The sequence below is a fragment of the Olea europaea genome, unplaced genomic scaffold, assembly GCF_002742605.1.
Source record: "Olea europaea var. sylvestris unplaced genomic scaffold, O_europaea_v1 scaffold2989, whole genome shotgun sequence".
In the NCBI taxonomy this organism is placed as follows: domain Eukaryota; kingdom Viridiplantae; phylum Streptophyta; class Magnoliopsida; order Lamiales; family Oleaceae; genus Olea; species Olea europaea.
Genome location: NW_019248532.1, coordinates 21,195 through 31,748, shown reverse-complemented (window position 1 = coordinate 31,748; position 10,554 = coordinate 21,195). Strand labels below are relative to the sequence as shown.

The following is a 10,554-nucleotide window of genomic DNA, read 5'->3' as shown; positions in this document are numbered from 1 at the left end:
TCTAAAAATGACAAGAATAAATCTATAAAATCACATAATGATTCTAAAAATTCTTTAAGATTTCAATCACCAACACTTTCTCAAAATCTGCATGCACAAAAAAAAAAGGGGTATAAAAAGGTGTAAGACAGTACTCTTGCCATCACAACAACAAAAGAATTTTTGCCAAAATACAAAGACATGTCTTCACTTTTTCCCTATCTCCTTGTGAATCTAAGTCTGGAAAATGCGACAGTAAATATTCCTGTCCTACTCACCTGTTGCTAATTTTTGAGTTGCACTATACATTAATATTTATAAGTTTCACTTTAAAAATATTGTGCAATTTTTTTTTATTTTTATTTTTTGGTAATTTACTAATAATCCTATGCTTTATAATGAAATTTCTATGCAGGGATGATGTGGCCTAACAAACTTGGTATGGACGGAAACCAAGCCAAGAGCATCATCGAGAAAGACAATCAAAATGTGACCGGTGTGATAATCCCCGAACGCAATAAAGTAACTCAAGATTTTTGTTGTAATCAAGTTTGGATTTTTGTTGATGACAATGGCAAAGTTGCATTCATACCAAGGGTTGGATAGAGAAGTAAATATGGAAAGCTGAAGAAAAAAGAAAATGGAAATAAATTATGATGTTTGAGAAAAAAAGGTTCCCAAATACAACAAAGAATAATCAATAAAATCAGCTTTAATACATTGCAGGTGTTTCTCTTTGTTAGAATATATGTTCCAGCAGATTCAAAAATTAGTTAATTTGTTGATCGATTAGTTACTAGTTAGTTTAATTAGTCAGTTGTGAGATGTTAGTTATTCTAGTTAGCTACCCACATTTGTGTATATAAATACAAGACTTTGTATACATTTTAGTTCATTGTATTGTATTCCAATCCCTCCATTCATGGAGGTTTGTTTTCTTCCTTTCATGGAGTATTTCTTGCTTCAATGATGAGGCCTTTTAGTTCCTGCAATCATGCCAGGTTTCAACATTGTTTGAATTCAAGAATTTAATATGGTATCAGAGCATAATTGCTTCCTACTATTGCTATCATCTCAGCATTTTACTGGCTACAAAGATAGTTTGGCTTCAGATCATCCACCAGTTTGACTGCCATTGGGAATGACCTCAAGGATAGGTTTCAACACCAACAACATGGTTTGTCTTCGGTGCTTCATATTCTGGTGTTCTAGATTCTAATTCCTCACTAGAATCATTTTTTCTTCTTTGTAGCAACCACTGAGCCATTTCTGCCTGCAATGCATCAAGCTCATCTTCATCTTCTGTATTCTTGCAAGCAGTTGGGCGTACAGGTTGCCTTCTAGTCTTCAAGTTCTGCCTCTAATTCATCTTTATCAGAATCAACCGCCGCACCAATTGGTTTGACAATGTCTTTCATGGAATCAGAGCCGGTCCTGTGATTGTTGGGCCCTGAGGCGAAGTGTGTAAATTAGGTCCCCCAGCGAAAGCAATGTAAAAACAAAATTCAACGGTGTATTATGCGATCCATTGCTAACTTAAAAAATTAACTTTAAAACAACAACCAAATATATTATAGAAACGATTTATATAAATACAAAATTCAATGGCGTATAATGTCCAATGATTAACCTAAAAAACAATTACAAAATATCTCAATCATCACACAATTACAATTTTCAATACAGTTACTATGTGCGCCTGTATAATTGTTCATCCCACAATAACCAATCATATAAGCCAACCAAGCTGCAATTATACAAGCCGACAAGACTTCAAACATTTTCAATCTCTTTAATAACAAGTTAGGGCAAGCCATTGCTTACCTGAGAAGTGGAATTTTGACGATAATTGTGGAATTACACCGTTGAGAATGATCTCGTCACAACTCACGAGTTTGAAACAAAAATTTATATAAAATTATATATGATGTCTAAGATTGCCAAGACTAAGATCTAGTGATAAGGGAATTAAGAATATTTAAGAACAGCAAACCTTCAATTTTTGAGCTCTGTCACCTCTCACTTTCTTTTTGCTCATTATATTCTTGAACCAAACTCTAGAGCCCATTATCGATGCTTAATATAGCTCACTGGAATATCCTGCAGATGATGTAAATGGCATCACTATTGAATTATTGATTTAGTCAAATGCTTAATTTGCAAGTGTCTTGTGAAATTATTATCATCATATTCCAGTCTATAGACAATAATAATTTGCTCTATTCAACTAAATTTATGATAATAGCTTTACACAAAAGCCAAAAGAAGAACGATCCAATTTCACCTTTTACTCCAAACACAATTGAATCAATTACAAAACATAAAGCCTATACAATTTTTATTTTGAAGTAAATGAATAGAATTCAATCTTATGAATTGAAATGTAATTTTAAATCATAATAACTCAATGAAAACTAGTATGTAAAACTGAAAATGTGCGACTTGCAGCTGCTGGAGAGTTATTTCGCAGCTGCTCTTCCATGTGGATAAGTTTATGGTTTCAATGTTAGCAAAGTGAAGGGGCAAGTCAGCTTGAAAAATCTCATGTCATGGTTGTTTTCTTTTGGATTATCAGATTTAATAACTAGCTTGAGTTACAACTTATGAAGATGTGGAGAAGTAAAGAAAAGTTCATGCTGAGGCCTGAGATCATCCATCAAAATCGGCAAACAATATTGGCCACAATCTCTAAGAAACACTATACAGCTCTACATGGAACTAACAAAAATCTATTCTCGAAAACTACATTGGGCTCTAATCACTAATCAGTAAACTAAACACTACATAAATCCACATAGACCTACTAACCTAACATTCCATAAAAATAATATTGGACACAGACCCACATAAGCTGAAAAAATAAATAAATAATAATAAATAAAAAAGGACAGTTTAACACCTAAAAAATTGTAGCTGATACATTTCAAACCTTTTAATAAATAAATATGCGTTCGAAGGACCTCTAGATGATTTCTATCCAAAATGACTGTTAAGTGACCAAGAATCAACCGTTTCATCATTTTTAAAATGAACAAACTTATGTTTTTCTACATAAAACAATTAAATTGATTAAGTCGTTGATGATTTAAGCATCTGATTTCTAGTATATTTTTTTATTAAAATTGATAGAATGTAGGATTAAAAAGTTGTGAATCCATAAAATATACGGTTAATTGTTTACTAATTTTAATCAATTATGTTTAGGCTTTAGCTGAACAAAACATGGAATAAATAAAAAGAAATAAAAAAATGAGGAGAAAAAGAGAGAGATAGATATTAATTCCTCGCCCACTTCCCACCCCCGCACTCCCAACCAACACCCACCACACCCACTCAGATATATTGGTATCTGACAAGATTCAATGCTCTTTATCTCTAATTAATTTGTAAAGAAATAGAACAAAAAAGAAAATTTTCAACAGCTCACAGACCCACATAAGCTGAAAAATAAATAATAATAAATAAAAAATTCTATTCTAGAAAAACACATTTGTAATAATCAGTTGGGAACTCTATACAAACCTGGATAAACTCAATGATATTATATTCTAGAAAACAGTCGGCAAAAAGGGTTTCATAACTACAAGATTGGTAATGTCTTCAAGTGCTCCAACAAAGTAAATAATATGAAAAATTTAGGAATCGGTGGTCGGAGCCGAAGGAGGTGACTGACCTGAAGAAGATGACACTCAGGTGAGTGGCGACGATTGTCGGACTGTGGACTGATGAGCAGAGGCGTCGAGCAGATTTTGGGAATTTTCATTGAATTTTGGGAATATTAGATAAATAAATTGGATAGTGAATATTAGATAAATAAATTGGGTTGGGTAAATAGATTTGAAAGGTAAATGGATTGTGGGTTCGTTGGATAATGGTTTTGGTTCTTTGGGTTGGCTGGCCTTGTTTTTAAGAGGGGAAAAAATTACTGGGCCAAAATTAAGCCCCTTCGGCCGGCTGGATAATTGGTTTTGGCTTGGGCCGGCTGGTCTTGTTTTTAAGAAGGAAAAAAAAAATTTTGGGCCAAAACGAGGCTCCCTATGGCCCTGGACTTGAGGCGTAGGCCTCATTTGTCTTAGCCCAGGACTAGCCCTGCATGGAATTTATTCCAATTCCATTGTATTTGTTCTCCTTTTATGGAGTTTAATTCAAGGTTTCTAATTACAACCGGTGATCCACCAATGCATATAATGTAACTCTTGCTGATGATAGTTGGACTCAAGGTGTATTTGATTATGTGATTGACAACACATGTAAGTCATGGGAAAGACTTGACGTTGGTTCCCTTGTTTCCCGTTCATTTTAGTTGGAGTCTAATGTGAAAATCATTTAATATGGTGCACCTGCATTGGTCACTTATCGGGTCCTCACAAAATCTAGGCTACAGGAAGCATATTCAACCCCTATATTGCCGCTGAAAATACTCTCAGACGCTGAATCTGGGAAAATGACAAAAAAGCTAAAGAAGATGAAGAAGGCTTCTTAAGTGCACTTGCATCCATGTTTCACACTTTAATCTTCAAGATAGACTATTGTTGATTTCCATAGTCCATCTTGAGAGGGGGTGTGTTAGAATATATGTTCCAGCAGATTCAAAAATAAGTTAGTTTGTTGATTGGTTAGTTACTAGTTAGTTAGTTGTTAGATGTTATTTATTCTAGTTAGTCACCCACACTTGTGTCTACAAATACAAGACTTTGTATATCTTTTAGTTCATTGGATTGAATTCCAATCCCTCCTTTCATGGAGGTTTGTTTTCCTCCTTTCGTGGAGTGTTTCTTGCTTCAATCACGAGGCCTTTTAGTTCCTGCAATCATGGCAGGTTTCAACATTGATTGAATTCAAGTACGCAATATTGCAAAATCATCATTCTTCAATGGTTTGGTAAAGATGTCTGCTACTTGATTATTGGTTTTCACATAAACAAGCTCAACTTCTTTGTTCTCAATGCACTTTCTAATGAAGTGAAATCTCTTATCTATATGTCTGCTTCGATCATGGAACATAGGATTTTTACCTTAAGCAATAGCTGACTTGTTATCAACATAAATTGGTACAGCTTCGTTTTGGGACATATGAAGCATTTCCAATTACTTCCGTAGCCAAATGATATGACAAACACACGATGCAGCCGAAACATATTCAGCTTCACAAGTAAAAAGAGTCACAATGGAGTGCTTCTTTGAACACCAAGTGAAAGCATTGTTACCCATGAAAAAACAAAAATTCAATAGTGCTTTTTCAATCATTAATATTACTAGTCCAATCACTATCACTATAACCATGAAACTTGAAATTCGTAGAAAAAGAATAAGCTAAGTCATAATCAATGGTACCTTTAATGTAGCGAAGTATTCTTCTAGCAATCTCCATGTGAGTTAAAGTTGGTGCCTCCATATAACGGCTAACAAGACCAACACCATAAAGAATATCAGGTCTTGTACAAGTTAAATATCTCAAACTTCCAACAAACTGTCTATAGATAGATGGATCCACTTTCGCGCTCTTATCATATTTTGACATTTTTGTTCCACGCCCAATGGGAGTACTCACTGGATTGCAATTTTGCATTTTGAACATTTCAAGAACTTTTTTTGCATAAACTTCTTGAAAAATAAAATTGTCATTTCCATTTTGTTTTACCTCAATTCCGAGGTAGTAAGACATGTGCCCAATGTCAGCCATCTCAAATTCTTGAGCCATCATTTTCTTAAATTCTTCAAACAAACTAATTCATGTATCAAATTTAATTTTTCATCATTCATGAATCAAGTTTAATTTTCATCAAACTTCTACTACAAAAATGGAACAAACATTCAAGAGTTAGAAAAATTGAAATACACTGACAATGATGAAAGTAACCTTTTTGGTTCACACAATTCTTCTCAAGTGACTTAGAAATGGATTGTTTCTGCTTTTCAGAGCATTAGCAGCATCCTGCCTAAGCTGTTCCAATTCAGATTTTTCATGAGCCAGCTTGGCATCATTTTTCTGCTGCTCGGACACTAATTCATTGATTTTCTGGTCAATCCATGGGACATATTCAGCGAAAACAAGAACCCAAAGTGGTACAAGAACACTTGACAAACCAGTCATGTAAGGATCAGTCTGATGCTAATTAACAGATATAATATACTTCACAAACCAGAAAAAAATTGTCTGATGAAAAAAATTTTCTGATGTTTTGAAAGTGAAATGTCTGGATGAAACTATGAAACACAAGTTCACAGGAAACCAAAAATGTGGTAATATTCATTATTCATATATAAACTCACCTCCATAAGATAACAGTCAATATCTTCTTTTAAAAACTGAAAAAGTCTTTACAAGACAACCATTAATCCTTACAATTAGAGTCAAAACAAAGGAGACAACCAACATGAAAATATGGGTGTGTCCCATGTAAATGAACTAGTTTAATAAACCTAAAGAAAAATATAATTATTTGCAGAAAAATATCTCATCTTCCATTCTAATTTAGAAATTCGAAGTGAAAGAGAAAACGAAATGACGAATTGAGTTCTCGTTTGTATTTGAACCGCATTTCCATTTGTGACAAATAAGAATAAAAAACGAAATAGTCCATTCTTCGTTTTGCATTCTATTCGACAGCTAAACAGGTCTTTAATCTTATCATATTTTGTATAATTTTCTAAGTAATACTCAATGCTATTCTGAAAATGATTTTATTTTCAGATTGAATCGATTTTTAATTTGTTGATATTTATTTGCTTAATTTCACACATTGTAGTTCTGTGAAAATTTTCCGATAAAAGTGACTTTTATTTTTTAGTATTTATTTGAACAATTTTTCAATATTAAACGTTAAATATATGATTTTTTTAGCAAAACATAATTATTATCTATGTAGAATTATATTATTTAACGTAATCATAAGATATTCTTAAATCTTTAAAATAGAATTATGTTAATGTCTTTTGAATTCTATTTAAATTCCTGTATCTATTAGAATCCACAAATCTTAAAAATTCCATTAAACGTAGTTCAGAACACACTTCAAAATAAAATGACTTGTTTATTCTAGACAACATTTCAATAACCTAATTGGAAAATCCAAAAACTATTTATAAAATCCATCAAAATAACAAGAATAAATCTATAAAATCACATAAAGATTCTAAAAATTCTTTAAGATTTTAATCAGCTACACTTTCTCATAAAACCTGCACAAAAATGAAAAAAAGGTATAAAAAGGCGTAAGAGACTCTTGCCATCATAACAACAAAAGAATTAGTTTGAAAATATAAAGATATGTGTTCACGATCTCCCTATCCTCCTCCTATAGGTATAAACGCTTTGTGGCAGTCGCAGTGTGGGAGTTCGATTCCTGAGACATGGAATTGAACTCCTTGTAGGCGCAGTGTACAGACAACTTTTGTTCCCTGACCTGTTGGGTCACATCCCTCAATTGACCTCCCTCACAAATCTCTAGGGGCGGGACGATGAGCCTTCAAAGTTGGGGTTCAACCTTTTTTTTTAAAGTACCACAAAAAATATTCATAACCTATTCACTTGTTGCTTATTTTTGAGTTGCACTATACATTAATAATTATAATTATCGCTTTCAGAATATTGTGAATTTTTTTATTATTTTGTAATTTACTTAAAATCCATTCAATTTGTAATGAAATTTCTATTACAGTGATGACGTTGCTTAACACAATTGATATGGATGGAGACCAAGCCAAGAGCATCATCAACAAAGACAACCAATATGTGACTACTGTGATAATTTATGAATAACATAAGGTAACTCAAGATTTTCATTGTAACCAAGTTTGGATTTTTGTTGACGACCATGGCAAAGTTGCAGTCATACCAAGGGTCGTATAGAAAAATAAATATGGAAAGCTGAAAAAAATAAAATAAAATAAAATATGATGTTTGATAAAAGAATTTTCTCGATACAACAAAGAATATTCAATAAAAATCAGCTTTAATACATTGCAAGTGTTTCTCTTTCTTTTGATTAATCAGTTCCATATTATTGGGCTACGATCTAGTTTCCGCTCCCTAATATGTATTTACAAATGCATCAACAACCTAGAAATTTTTTAATTTAATTGGGAAGGATAATATTACCTTTTCTATTTCATTCAATAACCAAATGGTAACCAAATCTCATTTATACTTATCTCAAATTTCAATGAAATTTCTGAGCTCATATTAATATAGGTGTCCCCAATTCTAATTAAAATAGGCTCTATCTCAAATTTCAATGAAATCATATATGCGTAAAGATGTAGTCATGTTTACAAATATTTTCAAGATTTGAAGAAAACGATATGAGGGAGTGAAACATCATATACAAGTTTGGAAACTCAATGGACCTATAAACTGTCATGCTTAAATTTTCAATTAGCTTCATATATACATGGTGGATTGACATTCCTTGATGTAAATACGTAAGATGTTTATGTAAACTTCTCTATCAGGGAATCTAATCAATCAATACTTTTTGTGGTAAATTAGTTTAAAATAGTTTATCACTAAATTCCATGTTTATGCACGATGTTACTTAAAAAAAATATACAATTAATCAAGAAAACAGAAAATATTTGTTTCAGATTGGTGGCCCTCTAGTTTTGTTAGGCCTCGCTTTTAGTGGACAGCCTCATCAAGCTTAACCTTAACGTCCCACTTGCTATAAGCTAGTATACACGTAGTTAGCCCCCCCTGCGCATAGTTTAGTGGTACAAAGAATAGGAGTGAAGTTATCTCACGCCTTGCTGACAGTCGCAGTGTGGGGATTCGATTCTTGAGACATGGAATTGGACTCCTTCTAGGCGTAGTGTACAAGCAGCTCTTGTTCCCTGGCCTACTAAGGCACATCCCGCAATTTACCTCCCTCACAAAACTCTAAGAGTGGGGTGGTGGGGGTTCTTAAGGTTGGGGTTCAATCTTTTTTTTAGTATACACGAAGTTCTTGGAATTTTCTCTACATTATCATAGTCGCAAATAGAAAGGAGAATTATACTAGACCTAACACACATATATGTTGCATTTGAATTTGATGAAAACTATTCAGAATTTCAGACTTCAAGAGAATATGAATTTGATTTTAACACATTTTATCTGTAAAACAACAATATATGGATAAATTGCAAGATAGATGGTCATCATTATTTATAGATATCTTACAATTAATTATCATATTGGGCGTCACTTCGAAGTAGGATTGGATCTGCTTTTATTTCAATTCTAATCAATTTGAGGCATAATATCTTGAATTAATGGCAAGTATATGTTACGAAGTTTTTGGCGAACTGATTTGAAGATTTTTTAGGTTTAATAAGCCGGTGACATTAATCTAGTCAAAATGTCTTATTTTCCCCAACAAAATCATCTTAAATATTCAAATTAATTCTTCTAAACATTGTATGTGATAGAAATGTGTGATGATGTGGTACAATGATGTGGAGTCAATTTACTGACTGGATGGATGAATTGTTGACTGTTGACCAGTTTGATTTAATTGTGAAGAAAAACATGTTGACTAATTAACGCCTTATAATTTTTGAACTAATCTCGTGTGTCTAAAATGCGACTTTATTAGTGGGCTAAGTAAACAAGATGATGCCAGGTGTTGCCTCCTCAGCCGTTGCATTGGTGACCTTCCGATGACCTCTATGTACTTGGTCATTGACGTCTAGGGTTATCATTCATTATACATTCCATTCGTTTTGGGGCTGTTTCTCTTCCCTTTCTCTATGACTTATGAGTATCATTTTTCACTCCCTTCTCTCGATTGCGAATTGAAGATACTTTATCTTCTAGATGAAATCATGTACTGCAAGTCTTGATTGATCTGTAAATGGTGGTTGATTTCATGTATAGTTCAAGAGGTTTTTTTGTAAATCTTGAGTGATTTTTTAGTTTGGGTTTGAATTGTAATCCTGGACGGTCTTTGGTTCTGGTTAATGCAATAATCTCTTCCAGTGGTGGAAACACAAAAGGGAATTAGGAGCTTACTTTGACCCTCTTGCCTTAGGGCGAAGATCTCTTATGTTCTGTGTCTTTCAATTTTGTTATATTTTTGTTATTTCTGGTTGATGAATGTTGCCTAATATCTTAAACCTAGTCATAACAGTGGTATCAGAGAGGTTAGACGGTGGTTTTTGGCTTAGATTGTTGTAGATCTGAAAGTCTTTACACTTGATTCAGTGGTTTGCTGTAATTTCTTGAAACCCTAATAAACGAATTTGGTGAGTTCGTTCCTGTTTTATGGTTTATTGAACATATTACGTGTTTATACCTTTAAGTTCTCTACAAACCTGGTTAAGATCCATAGATGTGAGACTCTCTTGGCAATTCCTTTGTCCATAAACCCTCTGAGTTGTTTGGAATCTGATGATTGTCTTGACTTAAGTCAAAGATCTTGATATTATTCCTCTACATTTGATCTTTGCTATTGTATAATACATATTGTTGTGATTTATACTTAGTCTATATATATAGAGCTCAGTGTGATTGCATTACTGTGATAAACTTGTGTGAAATAACTGAAACCCCTTTACAAATAGTGTTATTGTATATTCAGTGTCTCTTATGTGGTGA

General features: G+C 33.0%; 1 protein-coding gene and 1 long non-coding RNA gene across 2 annotated transcripts; both read right to left on the bottom strand.

Moving 5' to 3' along the window:
• Positions 1 to 819: 819 nt before the first annotated feature.
• Positions 820 to 3,775, bottom strand: LOC111384743. The gene is made up of 3 exons (XR_002700956.1): positions 3,653 to 3,775; positions 1,973 to 2,079; positions 820 to 1,429 (listed from the first exon to the last, which is right to left on the bottom strand). It is a non-coding gene; the product is annotated as an uncharacterized LOC111384743 (long non-coding RNA).
• Positions 3,776 to 5,217: 1,442 nt separating this feature from the next.
• LOC111384740 (uncharacterized mitochondrial protein AtMg00810-like) lies at positions 5,218 to 5,679 on the bottom strand. Its single transcript, XM_023009057.1, has one exon. The coding sequence runs from the start codon at positions 5,677 to 5,679 to the stop codon at positions 5,218 to 5,220; it is 462 nt and encodes a 153-aa protein (XP_022864825.1).
• Between the last annotated feature and the right edge of the window lie 4,875 nt (positions 5,680 to 10,554).